Raw genomic sequence first — 20,609 nt, forward strand, 5'->3', positions numbered from 1 at the left:
AGCTAACAGGATAGGTAAAAGCTTGCCCTACCAGGAAAAATGATTCAAAAACAGTAGTAAAAAATTTCACTGAAGGAAGTAATTCCTAAATGGGGAGTTCCTGAAGTCACTGATTCTGATCATGGGGGTCATTTCACAGCTGATATTTTAATCCCAATTTATAATTTTTTAGGAATTTTTAGTCTATTTCATAGTCCCCATCACCTTGAATCATCCAGCCAAGCAGAACAAATAAACAGAACCTTAAAAGAAAAATTATTTAAGGTCTGTAAACAGACTGGCCTAAAGTGGCCTGATGCTTTAAACTTAGTGTTTCACAATGGTCTGTGTGATTGTTTTGTTTGTTACATTGGTTGTTGTTCTTTTATAATGCAGAAGATAGAAAGAGTGATGTGGAATTATAAATAAGAAGGATCGCAGGAGTACGATGGAAAAACAAAAGGAGGGAATTTGTAAAAGGAATAAGCTTTAGAAATCTCTTTTCTCTTCGGATATTATTAATAGCAGGAATACTAATAAATAGATATTGTTTTATACAGCACAGGTGCTCTGGGAACAATCCTGAAGATAAGTCATCGTGATGACCCAAGACTGCATCAGCGAGCAGCAACGTCAGAAGACGAATCGGAGCGGAACGAGAAGAACTAGTCGGAACTCTGGAATATAACGGACTTTTGAAATTGATGATGAATTGGTATTGCATTCCATGTTATGAGGAATCATATAAATGTAAGCTGCTTTGTGTCAGCTGTTGCCACTCACTGAGGTGATGGCCCAGCTCTGAGTTGTTAATAAAGCAGCCTAGAGATACCCACAGTCTGGTAAAATCCTTTAACAGCACTACAACCCTGTCTCTCAGTAATCAAAACACTGCTTCAAGTAATTTCCCGATTAAAGAGTAAGTTATCACTTCTCATTTTCAATCAAAATGGCAAGTCATAACTGTACAGACAACTTTTAACCTAAAACTGTGTTTTTAAAAATTTTGCTTAAACCCAGACCACTGTTGGGAGAGTTATTATGTCTGAATCACACATCTAACATAAGCAGCTGATACTGTGCTGGCTTTTTTTTTTTTTTTTTTGTAAGTATTTCCTTCACAATTTCCCTCCTCTTCTGTTAAAGAGGTACTTGATTAAATCTGTGAGTTTTCTGGTACAAGCTGGATACTACAGAAGTAGAGGAACAATGAGCTAAAGGATGCTTCTGAGCTAAATCCTTCAACATCCCAGTACAGCCAAGTGACTTCAGGGCACACGCAGCTGGTGGTGTTGAGAGGGCAACAACTGTTTATGCTGCAGAAGCAAACAGAGTTTAAATCATATCTTGAACGGAGGCAATACTTGCACTTTTCAATTGACCTTAAAAATTACAACTTCATACCAATACTAAATTGATGATATCATCAAGCGAGTTACATATGGATTCCACGTTACATATTATAATTTGTACTATATTTTAAAGATGCTCTATTGACTTCGTTCTCCGCCTGGCTGTAACAGGACTGTTAACATACTCCTGTTCCGTCCTCATCAATACAGGAATAAAAGAACCCTTCAAGAAGCCGTTGACAGCTAACATGTATTGCACAAGCTGATTTGGTTTTAAGCATAAAAACTTAGAAAATACCGTTCACAAACCTGTTGCCATAATCGATTTTGGCAGTCACTTTCTTTTTCAGTTCTTTGAGCTCAGCTTGGGGTAGGGTCCCAGAGAGTACTGGAGATCTCCACTCAGTAAGGTCACAGATCATGTGCCGTACACTGCAAAACATTTCTCTGTTATCTTGCTGTTTGGAGGAAAAAGATGGGTAGAAGTTAGTTTTGAAGTCTACTGCGCATCTTGTAAATACATATAATAAATTGCAAGTATAAAATAGGAATTCAAAAGGGTAAGAGTCTGTAAGTAGCTCTAAATCAGGAGCCTAACTTTCTAGAGCCTAGAGCACTGAATACAAAGAATCTTACACTCTTCATTAAAGTATCTAAGTAAGTATACATGCTTGTGTTTATGTTACCTTAAAGCCAGGATCAAGCTGCATTCAGAACAGGCGTTCAAGGGAAAGCTATCCTTTCCTTGGTTCACAGAGGAACTTCATTCAATGACCTCTATATTGAGTAGAGCACGACTAAAAATGGGGCATTTTAACAGCAAAATCCCAACCATCCAGGGATCCTGGAAGAGATCGTGCACTGGCCAGAAGGTAGAGATTTTGGAGCGTTGCCTGAGGAGGTGGCTCGTGCCCAAGAGGCACCGCCATATAACGAGTTACCAGAGATGAGAGGCGTTATGCTCTCTTTACTGATGGATCCTGTCGTGTGGTAGGAAGCCATCGGAAGTGGAAAGCTGCTGTGTGGAGTCCCACAAGACAAATCGTTGAGGCCACTGAAGGAGAAGGAGAGTCAAGTCAGTTTGCAGAAGTAAAAGCGATCCAACTAGCCCTAAAGATTGCTGAACGGGAGAAGTGGCCAGTACTGTATCTCTACACAGACTCCTGGATGGTGGCTAACGCCCTGTGGGGGTGGCTACAGGAGTGGAAGAAGACCAATTGGCAGCGCAGAGGTAAACCCATCTGGGCTGTTGCATTGTGGCAGGACATCGCTGCCCGAGTGGAAAACGTGGCTCTAAAGGTACCTCATGTAGATGCTCATGTGCCCAAAAGGCGTGCTGCTGAAGAACATCAAAACAATGAGCAAGCAGATAAAGGTGCCAAAATTGAAGCAGCTTGGCTGGACCTGGACAGGGAACATAAGGGTGAGCTGTTTGTAGCTCGATGGGCCCATGAAACATCAGGGCCTCTTGGCAGAGATGCAACGTACAGATGGGCTCGTGATCGAGGGGTGGACCTGACCATGGAGGCCATCTCACAGGTCACTCACGAATGTGAAACATGTGCTGCAATCAAGCGAGCCACACGAGTAAAGTCTCCCTGGAACAGAGGGCGATGGCTGAGTTTTCAATACGGTGAGGCCTGGCGGATTGACTCTATTGGACCGCTGCCACGAACACGCCAAGGCAAGCGCTACAGACTCACCATGTGTGGTGGTGCCATTCTTACCCCTCCCTGCCCTCCTTGTTGGGCTGCTTGGTGCCAGGCGTGATTCCATCCACATTCCCCCGAGCCATACACCAATCTGTGGAGATAAGGACTGATAACCTTGAGGAGCCTGGCTCCTGCCCCTCCCAATTGCTTGGAAAAGGTTATAATGGCCCATCATCTCCTGATGGCCTGGCACACCTGTGCCTGGGATGGGGTCAGATGGAACAATAACAGGGGTGCATGTTATTCAAATTCTTGTGCAACTGCTGGAAGGCACCAGATAGTATTTGAAAAGTCAATTATCTTGGATCCTATAAACTGCGACCACCAGAGAGACCCTTTGAGCTCTCCTGGATCGCAGCGGGCTGTGACCAGCATCTCCCCTGAGCTGGGAGCCTCTCAGGTACCAAAACCCTTAAGGTGTCGTCTGCTCCAGACGGAAGGCCGGGGCGAAGTCCCCCCGCTCGAGTCTCAATTATCGCCCGCTGAGGAATGCCAAGGCATTGGGAGTATTTGCTCTAAACTCGAGAGGGAAATTTTCCTTGAGCCAGCTTCTATTTCACCTGTTTATTGGTGTGTGCGTGTGTGGGTACGTACCCTTACCCTTGTTCCTGTGTGCTTGTCCCTTTTGTCTTCATTTTACCGAATCCAAACCCCTTTGTTTCTGTATGTATATGTCTGGTTTGTGTATGCGCATGTACATATGTGTATAAATTAAGGTACCGTTAAGTAACTTAGAGTGAATATTGTCATTTTAGAACCTGAATAAGTCACTTTTCTTTCTGAGTTATTTTGTATTGACAAATAGTTGTTAGTTATTAATAAATCTAGATTATTTTTCTAAATCATTACCGTGTCAATACTTTCATCCGTGACACCATGGTAGAAGCAACTACGGGTTGGCTTGAAATGTACCCTGTACATCATGCCACCGCCCGAAATACCATCTTAGGTCTTGAAAGGCAAATTTCATGGCGGCATGGTACTCCTGAAAGAATCGAATCAGACAACGGGACCCATTTTCGAAATAATCTTATAAACTCCTGGGCAAAGAAACACGGCATTGAGTGGGTGTATCACATCCCTTATTACCCACAAGCATCTGGAAAGATTGAGAGATCTAATGGACTGTTGAAGACTAATGCTGAGAGCATTGGACAATGGGGGATGGAAGCACTGGGATATAAATTTAGCAGAAGCCACTTGGCTAATGAACACCAGAGGATCTGTTACCCGTCCTGGTCCTGCCCAAACAAACCACCTTCATACTGTGGGAGGAGATAAGGTCCCCGTAGTACACACAGGGAGGTGGCTGGGGAAGGCAGTGTGGATCGCTCCTCCCTTGGGAAAAGGCAAGCCCACTCGCGGGATTGTCTTTGCTCAGGAACTGGATGTACTTGGTGGGTAAGGCGGGAGGATGGGACTACTCAGTGTGTGCCTCAAGAACATTTAACCTTGGGGGGAAAGTAATCTGTGGGATGAGTTGTATGTTGCAGGAAGTGATGGAGGAAGTAGGAACGACAAAGAGTGAACCAGATACGTGCAATGACGACCCAAACCTAGCCGGTGCTGGAGTCCAACGGTCAAGCATACTTCTGTCCTGAACATCCATCTTGACAGATGGAAGCCAAGTCACTGAACATCTGAAGGAGTAAAGAAAGCTTATGGAATGGATAAATGAATATTATGTGGGACCTGGGCATAACGTAAATGGTATGGAATAAGGGGTGGAGACTGTATTGGGTCTGGGCGAGCTGGAATTGTTTTCCCCTACAGCAGCCCCACGGTGCTGTGGTTTGTGCTGGGAGCTGCAGGGTGTTGGCAGCACCCTGGTGTGGTGGCTGCTGCTGAGCAGTGCTTACACAGCACCAAGGCTCTTTCGGACATTTCCCCCCCAGTGGGACGGGGTGGGCGAGATCTCGGGAGGGGACACAGCCAGGACAGCTGACCCCGACTGACCCAAGGGATATTCCAGACCCTGTGACGTCTGCTCAGCATAAAGCTGGGAGAAAGGAGGAAGGGGGGGTCACCCTTGTTCCTCCGAGGCACCCACTCCGCGTATAGGAGCCCCGCTTCCTGAGAAGGCCCCACAGCGCCTCTCCGTGGCAAGGAGAGAATAAATCTGTTTGATTTTGCTTCCGCACGCGGACCTTTGCTTCACTTTGCTTCTATTAAAACTGCTTTTGTTTCACCCACAAGGGTTAGTTTATCTTCTTTCCCCTCTTTGCCCTGTTGAGAAAACAAGGGGAAGAAGGGGGGGGGGGGGGGGGGGGAAGTGATAGAGCGACTTGGTGGATACCTGGCGTTTAGCCAGAGTCAAACCATCACAGGCTCCTGTTCTGCAACACTCCATCTGTAACACATTACAGCGTCCTCTCCCCGCCTAGCATAATACTTTAAAATTCCTCAGCGTGCAAAGCCAAGCGCATCACTATCTTAGGAGTCCCAGGTAACATCTGAAGGAAGTGAAATGTCCGAAAGAGCCTTGGTGCTGTGTAAGCACTGCTCAGCAGCAGCCACCACACCAGGGTGCTGCCAACACCCTGCAGCTCCCAGCACAAACCACAGCACCGTGGGGCTGCTGTAGGGGAAAACCGATTCCAGCTCAGCCAGAGCCAGTACAACAGCTCAGAAGGAGCCAAGGGCCACCCAAGCCTCTATAAACATAACTAGACATCTCCGGTTTTGTAACAGACAGCAACACAGGGGAGCAGTACGCTCCGCAACACAGCTGGTGTCTTACCGCTACCCAACATGAATGAGTAAGCTGAGGAAACTCTACAAACCCAGAGCAATCCTTACACTTAAGTCATGTTGCCTTCCAGAAGTGTAACCACCCTGTTGCTGAATCCTGTAGCCAGAGCTCCAGTAGGACACTACAAGATGCACACTTGTCCTTTCTGCACTCTTTGAAAACAAAAGTTCTGGACTTATCCAAAATTTCCAGGAACCAGGTTCAGTTTCTTGCTTTTCTTCCTCCCCCCTTTTAAAAGGATGATGGACACAGCCAGTTCTTTCGTCCTTCACAGGAGAATCTTGATGAAAACACCTTTTTCAGCTTTCGGCTGCTGCTACACAAAAGCCAGCAAGAACGTAGCCCAGTTATATCCGCATCGGGATTTTAACAAAAACAATCCACACTGCGCTCGGCTCCATCTGAAGAGTCCTGACGCATCAGTCCCCTGCTGCTTCAGGCTTTTCCCCTGCCACTGCAGCAGGTCTCTGTTGCACCGAGCCTAAGTTTGTAAAGGTGTCTTCTACTAGGCACTTGGACAGCAGTGAGCTTAATCTCACAGCTACATTTTAATAGCCGTTTCTATGGCTATAAAAACCAAGTTCAACACAATAAAACGGCTATCACACTACTGTGGAAACTGTAAAAAACCATCCCCTGAAAGACACTACCCATTGCAACAGAGAACTGATGCTGCAGAGCAAAAAGCCTAAAGCGAGGGGAAAATGGGGTGAGGGGAAGAAGTTTTCATCTCCTACGGTTCTTCTCCTCAGCATTTCTACAAGAGAAAACAAAATCAAAATCCTCCATTGCCTTCTCAGGAAAGCTTATGGGGTGGGGAAGAGAGAAGAAGGAGTTTTAGGCTTTTTACACATCCAACCGTGCTCAATTTATTTTTACTTGCCATCACCTTATTGGTCTTTCAGTCCTTCAAGCTGTCTCCAACGGCAAGAACTGCAGAGAAAGAGCACAGATCCAGAGTCAAATAATCCCCAAGGAACTTGTTCTGCTTTCTGACAAATAGCAGCCAGAGAGAAGAATCACCTGCTAAGAGCCACGTTTGATCCACCAACACTTTCTCTGCTTCACAACAGCCAGGCGATTGCAGAAATTGGAAATACGTGACATCTTTCCTCAAGCTGTATCGTATTCCAGAATGAATGGAAAAACCTAACCATGGAAGCGGGTCAAGCAGCACTGAATGCATTAGAAGAGCGGCATTTTGCAAAACCAGGGGGAAAACTTTTTCCCCAAAGCAGTAAGAAATCACACGCGTCGTGCCGCTTTCAGAGGAGTGACAGAGCTGGCTCGGCAGCGAGCCTTAACAAAGAGTCACTGCCCGGCTCGCTCCGGGTGCCGAGAGCCCGTCTCTCACCATCGGCCCCTTCCCCAACCAAGGGGGTTCCCTGTCAGCCAGTTACTGCTAACCTGGTGCTACAAGAAAAAAGTATTTGAACTCTCTTTTTTGCCTGTTATCTGCCCAGCATCATTCCAACTATTGCTGGAGAAGAGGTGAAGCACGTGGTGCTGGTAGCCCAGGATAGCCCGAGCCAAGGGAGGAGGCAAGAGCCAGCAGGTCAGTGCTCCCTCTGCACTGCCCCACTGGAAGCAACACCTTAAGAACCACCACGCCCCTCTAATGATTTCTCAAATGTTTGTACTTGGCAAGTTCCAGCTGCTACCACAAGTTTCTGCTAAACTGGGCAGAGTATCTGTCCTCCACAAGCACTTTTACCTTAAAACATTTGTTTTCCCACAGTAATGGAGTACTCTACTCATTCAATGCTTTCAAGACCTCCACCTCCAAACAAAACTACTATAAAACCCCAAACTGATAGTTAGCGCATTGTACGCTCATTTCCCGTCCCCATGTCCACGAAACAGCTTGTTTTTAATACATGCTCATCCCATTCCAAAACCTGCCAGCTGAGGACAGAGCGTGGGGAGGGGGCAAGTATTTGTGCCATTTTCCTGTAGGCACCCAACTTACTCCTCTCGATGAGGAGCCTTTGGTCTTCTGAAGAAAAAACAACTTAATCTTTAAAAATCTTTCATTAGTGTCCCAAGAGCAAAACCACGTTGCTGCATGGAAAAGTAACAACAAAAATGCCTGCCGTGTGCAGACGCAGTAAGGAGGGAAACACAGTGGTAGAGCCCAAGGCTTCACTAATGTTCACCAATATTTTACTTTCTATTAAGTTTACTCAGCCATTTCTCAAGGCCATCACCACCCTACCCATCTTAGCAACACTGGAGCTGGTATTCAATTATCCTATTGCCCCTCCGCAAAACGATTCTGTATTTTCTATACTCCTTATGCAAATGTTACGGAAGCACCACAACACCATTATACAAACAACACATGAACTCCTCACCTTAGAGTTTATACCTCAATGCAAGAACAGCTCCCAGATCAGCACGCTGCGTTAAAAGATGGTATCACGCCCGGACTGTACAAGCATACACAGTTACCCCAGTATCTGAGATATTCAAGACCTAATCCTGTTAAAACTTCTCCCAGTGTTCAGCCAAGAACAGGTCACCTTCGCGTGCTGCAGCCGCGGAAACCCGCAACTGTTTCATTCAGCCCAAACTGTACTTTCTCTATTTACAGCACAAACCTGAACAACTTCAATCCCTCGGTTATCACAGTTCAGTAAATAAACAGAGGCCTCTTCTGCAGCAGACGCGACTGATAAAAATCTGTTCATAAATCATTTCAAGAATACATTCAACTAGAAAATCAAACGCAAGCTGAACCCACACAAAACTTCTAAAAATGCAAAAAGGACCATCACTGAGTAATTCTCTCCTCATGAAAACGGGCTTATCCAGCTGTACCTAGTCCATGCTTTCTTTTTTAGGAATAAGAATTCCCACCCCACAGAGCCTGAAGCGAGCCATTCCAGCACTCCTTGAAGACTCACTTGCTTCTCAAAGAAGGTTTTTTCCCCCAAATAAAACCCTGCTAACGGAACACTCTTCCCATTATGCGGGCAGCACACGCTGACTAAATGAGTGACGCCCCATGGACGCTGCAGGCAAGATTACAAGGCAGCACTGGTTTAAGGAAGGCTTTGTTCCAGTCCCGTGAAGCCCTGCACTGTGCTACCTGCATCAGCATCCCAGCAGCGTGACTCAGCGGGAGAGAGCAGATCGGACTAAACCGAGTCCAGAGTCCAGTTCCCATAGTCAGCCTTTTAGAGACACGCCCAGACCTTCTCTATGAGCCAGCACTAAGGAAATTCCCTCCTCTGTCAGCACCTTACCAGTCCTGGGACTCTTTAGGGCAGTAACGCTTAGCCTTAAAGCCAACGCAGATGTCCCCATTACCCAGGTCAAGGTCTAATGCTTTCTTCAATCCTTTTAGACTCTTAGTTACAGTGAAACACTCAAGAACAACACGAACAAAAAACCAAAGCAGAATATAATCAATACCAAAACAGTATTTGGCTCTCCATCACAAGTTTGGGGTTGCTGTTGCGTCCCGTTTGACTCACACACTACCGAAACTACTCCCCAAGAAATACTTCTGCACCACAAAAACACCTGTTCTCATCTCCAGCCGCTCCACTTGTGAGCAACAACAACTGCTTTCTCATCAGAAGAGCTCAAGAACTGAAAACTTGGGAAAGTTGTAGTAGTGAGCAGCATCAGAAGAGACACCAACAAATGTGCAGAACAGAACTGACCAAGCTGACAGAGGGGTCAGAAGACAGATTGGCAACAACTGCTCCGACAGGCTGCCGAGGAAGGAACCTGTTAGATACTGCCATACCAAAGACATACCTTCTACCGAGTAACTCTGATTGGAAATGGAAGCCCAAATACCTCCAACATTAAACTGGAAAAGCCACAAACCACTTTTTTTTCAAACCAACTTACTAAAAAAACTATCAGTAAAACCACTGTTATACCACTTCCCTTTACACAGGAAACTTCAGAGATCAATCCACAGAAAAAAAAAAAAACAACAAAAAAACACCAAAATCAAACACAAACCACAACACAAGACATACCAACCTCAGATGGGAAGAAAAGAAGTCTCTCAAGTCTACTTCCCCTAAGATTCTTGGTCAAAAAGGCTACAGATTGATGGAGACACAACTTCACACCTACTAGTCACGGTAAGAAAAAGAATAACAGGCAACAGTCAGACAGTCCAACAGCACGAGGTGGATGAGGGTCCGTATCTACCGCACGTGTCCTCTCTTAGTGAAAGGATTCAGCCTCCACATACCGCAAATGAGCAAAGAGAGTTTACGGTTCCTTACTGGAGGAGGAGAGGACAACAGAGCTCGTATATTTGCCATTTGCCCCAGCTGTAAGTCTCCAAAGATAAACACGATTTCCCATCAATGTGAAGGGTGAAACAGGGGTGGCCAGGTGAGTAGGCAAGAAGGAATTCCAGCAGGGACAACAAGACAAGGTGATGCCTGCAAAAAACTGGTGGGCATTTGTGTCTAAGGACAAAATAGGAGAAATAAAGGAAACAGCTTGGAAAACATTAAAAATTAAGAAGCATATGGCAGATTACAAAACATACAAAGAAAAATAAACAGGTAGCAAGAAAGCTTTCATGTATAACCGCAGACACTTATGGATCATAACCAGGTTTTGCTGAAAAAGATACAGAGCAACAGATGTTGCTACAGGCAGAGCCCGCAGCCACCAGGCCATCCAGCAGCCAAGTTCACCAGGCAACATCGCCATCGCCTCGCGTTAGACAGAGCACACCACAGGCTCACTACAAGCATTATGTTCTATATATTCAAGCTCCAAGCGAGCCATAGGTTGGCCGACACAAAACAGCAAAGGTGTTAACGTGCTCCCACGCAGCCCCAAAGCAGCAGGAAAACAACAAAGAAACCAAGAGGGCAATCTTTTCCAAGCCAGGCTGCACTGCAAGGCAGAGGCAAGGACGGAGCGACTCCCAGCTCGCCGTACGACGGCAGTCTCCACAGCACTTCAGGGGGGAGGAAGCATGGGCTTAGTCGTGCCTGCAGCTGGTCCCTCCTTCAGAGTCACGGACCAACAGGAGGCCCAGGCAAGGCAACCGAGCTGGCGAACAAACCCTCTTTTAGTTCTTTCCCTTGCCTAATAAACAATAATAATTAAAAGGAAAACTCCACCCCCTGCCACCTGGATGCTACTTTTTAGTCACATGCTCCTATTTTTGGAGAATAACATGACATACAGTCAACAGGAACTGTAAAGGTTCCCCCAGACCCTTAGCTATAACTTTCCCGACCCAAGTGCCACACTTAACCGCATCTCTACTCAGCCATTACAGCTGCAGTGCATCCCCTCCTTTAGAGGACAGTATTTACAGGCAATTCCAAGTCACCGCCTCAGTAAGCCACGGCCGTTTCGGTGTCATGATTTGTTCACTGAAGCCATATGCACAGCAGATTTGTTTGAAAGCAAGCATCCTTTTTAATTGTTCACCATCTGCGCCAAGGCCTGGAAACTCAAATTATCATCAGCTCTACTTCCCTCTGGCTCAGCACGGAGATGTTTCCCGTTCCGGGGCCCACTACAGGAACACCTTTTACATTACCAGTTGCTTTCACTTCACTTCATCGCAGCCTTCGCTACAGACAATACCAAACACACGCTAGGCGGAAGCAGAAGCCCCTCCTCAATAAAAGCACCCAACTACTTTCACTGAACCATTCCCTATGGCCAACATTTTTTCCTGCACACCAGCTGGCACTGTTAAGAGGATGCTAAAGGCTAAAGCATCAGCTGGAGGCAGGCAGGCATGCCACTGGAGACACAGGTAACAGCAGAGCTTTCCATGATCCTGGATCCCGTCCCCTCCCAACAACTCCCTTCAGCCTTACGCAGGTACCACCAGTGCCACGGTTTGCCATCTTACGTCTTCTGAAATCTTTTATTTTTTTTCATTCCACCTATGGAAACCAGGAGAGCCCTCCTCTATTAACACAGCACAGTTTAAAGTCCTCGAGTGAGGTTTCGGTACGGCCCGGCATCATCAGCTCCTTGCCTGGGATCGGTTACCTCCTCCTGGGACCCACGGGCTACTCAGCTACGTTCCCTAAACTGATGTGATTTTATTGCATTCCACCCCAAATTGAGTGATGTCAGTACTTCCCTGCCTTGTTCAGAGCAGAAGGAGAAGGCAGAGCAAACACAAACACCAAGGGCCGGACTTCCAAAAGGTACGTGGGTGCTCGAAGAGGCTCTCGGGCACTTCGCGCTCCACACGCTCGCACCAATCCCAGCGCCCACCGGCACTGGCAGACGTGCATTTTCAGGGCTGCTCGGGAGCTGCGCCCCCAGCAAGCTCTGCCAACAACAGTGAGGAAATCTCCACGTCCAGCCACGAGGTTCCTCCACGAGGAAGACAACTCTCCACGATGCCACCAACGATGCCCTCCACACACGGGACTCCTCAGGCACTCCTGCTTTACTACAGTACGCTCCCAAAGCCCTGCACCTAGCTCAGCTTGGGAGCTGCTCACACAGGTTTTTAACCTCAATATTGATTAACTCCTGGAGTAGAAACACGGAACTGACACAGCTACTGCAACAGGAGAGAGGTACAGAACAAAATGCCTTAAGAAACCAAGTGCCTACAAACAGACACACCCATTACGGACACTTTTCCTTCCAATCGCCTTCATAAATTACACAGCAAATCCTGGATCACTTGCTGGTGTTTTCGACTGGGTAACAGAAAGGCATTTTGGTACTCCAACACCCTTCGGTAAAATCAGCCACCACAAACCTCCAAACACATCTTATAGAAAGGTCTGTGCTAAAATAATACAAACAGCACTTAAATAAAGCAGCAGGGCTAAGAAGTATCACTTAAAAAACACAAAATTCAAGTATCAACTATGGCCAACAGTTACTTCAGTTATTCATCCCTCGGTTTTGTTATTTAGATGGTTACACGATTACACATAACAGTTCTCCATGTAATTATTTCAGGTTAGTTGCAAAGCTCTATGGAGCACAAAAGTATTTCCAGAGAGATTTCATATTTTGCTGGTGAAACTGAAATTCAGCAACTGCTGCTTCTTGTGTTACAATTCCTTACATCAGAAATCAGATTTAATGCACAAATTACATAAACACGGGAAGATAAATATGCTATAAATATAAAAATGCTTTCACAACTACAGCCCGAAAACATAGATAAAGGTTCATAATTACAAAAATTATCTGGTTTTGAACATTCTTTTGGTTTACATAGGGCATGATCTCAACTCCACCACCACCCCAAGCTAAAGGGGGGAAACATTCCAGGAAGTCATTAAGGAGTTCATTAAAGCATTATTCAGAAAATGACGATTGTCAGAAGAGCCCTGGGATCTTCCACAGGCCAGAAAATGGAATTTAAAATGTTTTTAAGTTTACAAAAAAGACACGCTAACTTCTCAGGGGTCCAACTCCCTGACAAAGAAGGCCCATAAAGAGCAGCCCATGTTTTTCACACAGATGGTGAGTAGCTGCCATGGAGTTTTGCGTGACAGTTTCACACCTGAAGCAAGAAGAGCAGAGCTAAGACTGACAGCTTTCATAGAGCAAATACTTTAAAACTGTGTGAGCACTCGTTCCTCAGTTGAGCTTCAACTCATTAATGTAAGTCAGCTTTCAGCTATTTATCTGAAGTTGGACACATCTACACCTATTTAACAAGATGCATTGGACTTCAGTCCTGAAGGACCACCAAAGGATCAGACAAAGCGTACCCTGCGTGTTCTCCACAGCCAATACTGGACAAACTCCAGAACGCAGATATTCCAAAGAAAAAATTGTTGCAGTGCTTACGCCTGTAGTTGAAAGCTGACAGAAAGGCTTCCTGGAGAAGCACCAGTCTAAGGTGCAGCCAGTTTACTTTCCCCTTTCCTGAAAGCTCTGCCTACGTAGAAAGGAAAATGCAGTTCTAATACAAAGTCTAAATTTAACAACGCATCAGCGCACCTAAATCGAGCCTTTGTGGCAATAAGAGACAAAGAGGAAAACTACAAAACCCACTAAGGTACTACTAGAAATTCAGGCGGAAATTCAGAAGTGTTTTTCCCCCGGAACTAAGACTAAACCAAAACCATTAAATCGGGACCTTGGCCTACTGTCACTACCATACGTGTGCACGATAGAGTGTAAATCCTTGTCTGGTGAAAATTTCCCCTCCCCCTTTATTTTCTAGGAACAAGAATGTTAATTAACAGCTGAAAAATCCCTAAACTGACTGAAAACTTATCTGCAGAGATAAATATCTGCAGAGAAAACTATCTGCAGAGATAAAGAAATACTCTGTATTACACCATAGGCAATCACCTGCCTACAGGAAGCGTGTGCTCTGGGAGGAAGGGGAAAAAAAAAGTATTTCTGGTAAATCCCTACAGAAATAATTTCTCAGAACAATCCTGGTTTGTAATGTTGTCACTGACCTGGACAAAAAAAGCAAACAGGAGTACACGCTTGCTTCTGCTTATCCGGTATCTTTACCCCTCTCCAATCTGCTGCTTGTCACAACCGTTTATTGACAGAGAGCAATAGCGGCTGCTGAGTAAACTGAGCGAAATCAAGCACATGCCTGCAGTCAAATTCAGGTCGTCCATTCCGCAAGAAGTGTGCTTCATCTACCATTCCCTTAACCCTGCTTCAGGGGATGCCAGGAACGGGGAAGCATCCCCTCACCAAGCAGGGAATTAAAAGTATACCAACAAAAGTATATAAATATAATTTTCAAAGTATATTAAAAAGTATATAAAATATATTAATATATACTTTTTATAAATAAAAGCATATAAAAATAAAACTCTAATCTGGGCATACAGTAGGGTATGTCGTCTCTAGGAGACTGAATCTGCTCGTGCTTTCTCAAAACGGTAACACACCGATAACTGCATCGGCAAATATTGCATGGGCATTTTTACTCCATCAGTCAGGGATGTGTCAGCGCACGGTCCTGCTGTCAGTAGCCATCCTGCCCTGCCAGACAGCCCCAAACCTCTCTCACAAGACAGCGTCACTAAAATGCCTCAAAAATTCCTTTTTCCCCAAGACATTTTCTTCCCTGCTTTAAGGCACAAACATGCAGGCACAGGATCACCAACTCTCTTAGCAAACAAGAGTCTCCACATGCCACACCACCCCCCGCAGCTGTGGAGTATAAATCTGGCATTCCACAAAAGCCTCAAATCTGTCCTGAACCACCGTGGTCCTGCCTCGAGCAGCAGAAGCGAAGCAGCACCGCTTGGCCGTCGGAGTTCCTGTGCTTTCAACAGCACCGCTCCTCCCAAATTCCTGTCCCCAAAGAGCCATTACAAGGGCAGAACTCAGTCTCCAAACTTATGTATCATGACCTAAGTATCACCGCTTGGTCCACCAACCCGTTAGAGCCCCTCCCTAGTAATAAAAAAAATACATATATCTCTGCGTACCCGGTTTGAAGACACCTCTGTACACGCCTTTTGAAAAGCCGGATGGCTGGGATCAGTCTTAGAGAGGCACTAAAACACCCAAACCTCGAAATGTGAAACAGGATGGACTTTGGCCAAAGCACCGAAAATCGGGCTGGTTATCATCTGCCCTGTCTCAACACGCAACAAAAACGCACCGGGAACAAGCAAAAACACAGCAACTCCCAACTGCTGTGGCTCACAGTAGAACTGGTTTAGTTTGTAGGCGGGGGTTTTTGCTTGGCTTCTTACTGCTTTTTGTCTTTTTCATGAATGCAGGTGCAGCCACACACCCTACACAGCACAGAGCGCATCTGAGCGGCTGTCAGGACACTGGCTAAGCACCGAGACCCACAGGTACCGTCTCAAGTACTTTGCAGCACCGTGCCCACTCGGGGGCAGCGTGAGCGCACCCTGATACGCCACCGAAGTGCAGAAACTGTACGTATACAGTCGGAGAAGCAGCGACTAGTTTCACAGTGCTAGTGGCCTGGACATACACGTTATCCCTGACCCCACACAGGGCATTAGGAAGCACCTGCCCAGGCATCCCATGCTGTCCTGAAGCAGCAACACTCAACCAACAGATGTCCAGCCCTTTCTCCATCAAGGCTTTGAATTTAGAAGCTGTCCAAAGGCAGGAGCACTCTGCCTGCCAGGCAGAGCCCGCACGGGCTTACTGATCACGCACGGGCACGACCATCCACGTTCTGCAGTGACTCATTAAGAGCAGCAGAGCAAAGTCGAGTCAGCAGCCTGAAAATTAACAGGATCTCACACAGAGCACGAGCCCCGTGGCAGGGAAGTTCTCCTGCAGCTCACCATGCACAGACACAGATGGCACTAGTTTTCTATTTCACCATTTACCAAAAAAAACGGATTAAACCATCACACTAGTGGTCTAATGACTCCATGTCTGCATACACCGTTGAACACAAAGGCATTTTAAACATGGCATTTGCAGTAACTGCAGTAGCACCGGTCCCACCTCTCACTGGAGGTTCAAGTGCAAAGGAGAAGGGCCAAACCACAGCAAAAGCCAAGAGGATCAGAAGTTACTAGAGCAACTTCAGCTGTCCCCGAAGCGCTATTCAGGTTCACAGGCCTCCTAAAGCAACTCACTACGTCTCCTCTCCACTGGCACAAGGAAGAACACCAATACTACGAGTTTCGTGTCACGCAGAAAGCAGGAAATGGGAGGCTGAGCAGCCACACTCCGCAGCCGCTTGGGACACCGCGGGTACAGAGCGGACAGAAGCAGCTCCTGGGGCTCTCCGAAAGCCCCCGAGGTCCCTGCTGAGGAAGCCATACACCCACGTGGCCATCTCCCCCCACCACAGCCCTCCCCACCGGCTCGGGGCGAGAGACGGAATAGAGCGCCAGGCGCTGAGACGAAGGAGAAGGATACGCGGCACCAGGAGCGGCAAAAGGCTACTTCAGCTCAGCTGAGGGGTTCCTGTTGCGGACAGTTCCCCAGATGTTACTCCAGTAACGGCAGCATCCCAGTACCTCCACCCCCGTTCCTCATCCAACCTCCCCGCGCGCCGAGGCCTCAATTCTCTCAGGAAGCGGAGCTGAGTCACGCTCACCACTGCTTGCTCAGACAGTGCCCCTGCACTACGCAGCAGCGCTCCTCGCTTTAAGGCAGTAAGTTCAGTTTACCCACATGCTGGACACCCACCACCATCGACAAACCCCACCGTGCAGGGCGGAACGGGTCGAGCAGGAGGAGAGATTCTTAACACACCTGCATCCTACCACAGTTTCGGTAGAGCTGCGTCACAGTAATTTCGTCCTGCTGCATCACAGCCAGCAAATCCTTGGGACTGGAGATGTGAAGCAAGTCGAGCTGTGCACAGGCACACACTAGTCAGGAGCTGGGGAAAAAAAGGGTCTATTTACATATTACATATACACCTGTGCATATTTTATATACACACATTTTGTACACATACACACACAAGTACCTCTACATGCACACAGTTCTGAGCTCCCGCCACTGCGACACAAGTAACAGAAGCGACAGTAGGTACTTCCCTGTTATTTCTGCTCCAGTGAAGCACTCACACCAAGTATACTCCATCTATGTATCACTGAGACGGCAGTTCAAGCCATGATCCTCTTTGGGAACAGGCACATGTTCCTGTTCACTGTCAGACAATACTGACCCAACACCAGACTCCAGGACTGGTCCTGGCAAATACTCAGGAAGGGAAAACATTCATACGTTAGGATGTTCAGCTTAATTTAACAGTGCCTCCTCCATCTCTGTTTGGGACTGTGTAACTGCTGCATCAATTCTCCACAACCTCAAAGTTTCATAAGCAGCCAAAACTAAAACAGCACAAGCCTCGCAGTGCACAGAAGCGCCCGTTTTCAACAATACAAAGACATGTAAAACACGTGTAACCAAGCTGAATATTCATCTTCCTCGGGAGGAAACCAGCAACACCGAAAAGAAGCTATCCCTCCCAAAACAGCCTCTAACAGCACAGCACCGCCCGTGAATCCCAACGCTCAACTAGCTCGAAACCAGATTTTATCCCCTTGCAGCACTACAACTACTTTCTCCTCTCACTCCTGCAGCTCAGCAGAGAAATACCCTGAGTTGGCTGAGGAGCATCCCTCTCGCCCAACTTTTGGGAAAAAGACAAACCACCATAGAAAAACAAAGCTATTAATAAAGCAGGACAAACTTCTCTCCAGAGCAGTGGACACAAACAAAAAATACCAGTTGAGCACCTAGTCCTGAACTTTCTGAAACCGGGAAACCCTTTCTTTCCTTAAATTACATTTCAGTCCAGTTCTCTTACTGCACAGACAGTTCCCCGCACCAGGTATACCAATAAAAGTGGATCTTAAAACCCTCAGCTTACCGCACACTTCTTACGCGTTCACCCTCCCAAAATCACTCCCAAGACATCGATTCCTGGAAAGCCGGGGCCAGGCAATCGCCCCCACTACAGCGGCACAAACGAGTTCCTGCAAAAGAGGAACTAGCTTTTGAGTGCCACTGCTCCGTAACGCCAGCACATCCTAGGTGGCAACTGGGTCACCCCAGTCCTTCAGAAATACCCTTCCCAGCCCACACCACCAAGCAGGCTGTTGGGAAGACCGAAGGAGCGACTGCCAGCTGTAGCGCTTCTGCTTGCCGGTCGTGTATCCTGCATCCTCAGCGCTGACACTGCTCGCAGGTCTCACGCACCGGACCCAGCCGCCTGTCACTGACAAGCCATGCTCTCACGTTCTAGGGATGCGCGCCCAGGATTTACAGTTCCTTCCTAAAAGCCACCTGGGCTCTACTCACACCCAGAGACGCCCTGCTTCCTGCTCACGCTGCTTCCACAAGGCTTAGCTGGGGGTCAATAGGAAAAGCAAGCTGCTCCTCACAGCCAGCAGAGCCCAAGAACCGCGGCGGACACAAATCAGTAATAACAGAGTGTTCTTCTCCGTACCCCCTAAACAAAGCTTCCGATCAAGATGAAACCCTTCCAAGGCCAGACGGGCCCCTCGGCACAGCCCCGCCCGCAGCCACCCGAGGCCGGGGCCGTTTCACTCCCGCGGGGATGTTCTCACCGCCGCCGCGGAACAACCCCCCCTGTCTGCGAGGGACGGAAGAAGCAGAGCGCGAAACGGCTCCGCGGACAGCAGCGCGCGGGGGAAAGCCCTCACCTGCCCGAAAATCGCACTCCCTGCAACAGGAAGAGCCTCTTCCCTCGGCAGCCTCACAGCCTTCCTCTGCCGAGGATGAGGGAGCCGCGGGCATCGCCTCCCTCCGCCCCTGCGCAGCTCCCGCCGCGGATCCGGCGCTGGAAGCGGATCCTGTTCAGCTGCCGCCGGGGGGGAGCAGAGACCGCCGGCAAAATAACTGCGAGGCCTCTTCTCTTCGGGCAGAGCGGCCGTCGGGAAGACAACCAGAAGCAGGAGGAAGAGGAGAGGCAGCTTCTGGAGCGAGGCTGACTCGAGCGCGGGCTGCCCGGCGTCTCCAGACGACTTGTCACCTCGCCCTCGGCAAAGCCCCGCCGGGCGGGGGCTGCAGCCGGCGGGGCGAGCCCGGGGACACCGGCCCCCGGGGGAACGGGGGAGGCCCGCGGCAGCGCCACAGGCGGGAGCGGGGCCGGGAGGGTCCTCACCTCCGCCGCGTTTCTCCTCCCTTCCGGCGGGAACCCGGCGGGTCACGGCGCTGGGGAAGGGGGAGGCGGCCGGGCCGGGCGGGGGGGCGAGAGCCCCGCCGCCGCGCCGCCGTTTTCCAGCCGCGGGGCGGGAGGAGCTGCCGGCGGAGCCCTGCGGTGCGGGCGGAGCCAGCGGCCTGGAGCCCCGGCCGGCCGCCGCGGGGGAGGCGGGGGCTGAGGGGCGGCCGGCCCCGGCGGGAGCAGCGGGGGCCGCCCCCGCTGCAGCGGCCGCCCGGGCCCGGGGGGCGGAGGCGGCCGGGGGGCGCCCCGCGAGGGAAGGGGCCGGAGCCCCCAGCCACCCCCTCGTCCTGCCGCTCGTCCCCGGCGCTCCGGAGGGGAAACGCCGGCCGGCTCCCGCCTGGCTGCCGCACCGAGGAGCGCGGGCCGGGGCGGGGGCTCCCTGGCAGCCTCCCGAACGCTGCTCCCCGATCCCCGCTCCGCCTGGCCTGGCTCTGCCCCGGAGCTCCTTCGGCTGCGCAGAACCGGCTCTCTGGAAAGCCGGCGGGAGCTCCCCTCAGTGCCGCCTTGCCAGGCAGACCCAGCAGGAGGACCCCGCTCTCCCTCGGGACGCTCCTGCCCAAGGAATCGCCGCTTGCTTGGTTGGTTTTACCCCCGGCCCCGAGCCCTTCAGCCACCTGGCCCTCAAGGATGTCTGTCCGCGTCCTTCCCGGAGATGCGGCACTCAAACGAGGCCTCTGCTAAGGTTTAAGGGCAGCCGGCTCTCCGCGTGTGGGAACTGCCGTGCCGAGGAGCGCACCGTTCCGAGGAAATCCTCCCTCGGCCGTGAGGGTTAGAAAGCTTCCGATGTCTAAACCCAAACCCTAGCCCAAGCTTAACATCATCACCGGGCTGATCCGAGTGTGGGACAGGCGGTTGTGGGGGAAAGGAGCTTCCCGACCCCAACCCTCATACTCCTCCTAATTCACAGTGCAGAGATATCCCAGTGCTGGTTGTCTAGAGCTAGGGGAAATGGGGGTGGGATAGGACTGTTACATCGAGAAAAGAAAAGACTTTTCTTTTCCCCCAGCAAACAGAATATACGTTATCCACACCTCCTGAAAAATATTCTTCATTAAACTGTAAAATGTTCGGGCTGACACGTTTCACGTACCTCAGGCACAGTGTGTTTCTTCACACTGTGCATGTATGCTTTTCATTTACAAAGAGGAAACTGAAAAATGCTCCTTTCCTTTCAGACAGTTTTGTCATCTTGTCATCTCTTT

At 48.9% G+C, this 20,609-nt stretch overlaps 1 protein-coding gene across 8 annotated transcripts in view; it reads right to left on the reverse strand.

Moving 5' to 3' along the window:
- Positions 1 to 20,609, reverse strand: part of LOC141974096 (transcription elongation factor SPT5-like) — a 52,081-nt gene that overhangs the window by 7,894 nt on the left and 23,578 nt on the right. Inside the window, exons 1-7 of one of the 8 annotated variants that reach the window (XM_074933370.1) lie at positions 19,348 to 19,459; positions 16,962 to 17,091; positions 6,685 to 6,728; positions 5,843 to 6,552; positions 3,035 to 3,134; positions 2,018 to 2,385; positions 1,641 to 1,789 (exon numbers count right to left, since the gene is read on the reverse strand). In XM_074933370.1, the coding sequence (XP_074789471.1) occupies positions 1,641 to 1,789; positions 2,018 to 2,041 (173 nt within the window). In that variant the 5' untranslated portion in view covers positions 2,042 to 2,385; positions 3,035 to 3,134; positions 5,843 to 6,552; ... (1 more) ...; positions 16,962 to 17,091; positions 19,348 to 19,459. The other 7 variants (XM_074933373.1, XM_074933368.1, XM_074933371.1 and 4 more) reach the window with 7 other exon arrangements.

Source organism: Athene noctua, unplaced genomic scaffold (assembly GCF_965140245.1).
Source record: "Athene noctua unplaced genomic scaffold, bAthNoc1.hap1.1 HAP1_HAP1_scaffold_31, whole genome shotgun sequence".
Classification (NCBI taxonomy): Eukaryota; Metazoa; Chordata; class Aves; order Strigiformes; family Strigidae; genus Athene; species Athene noctua.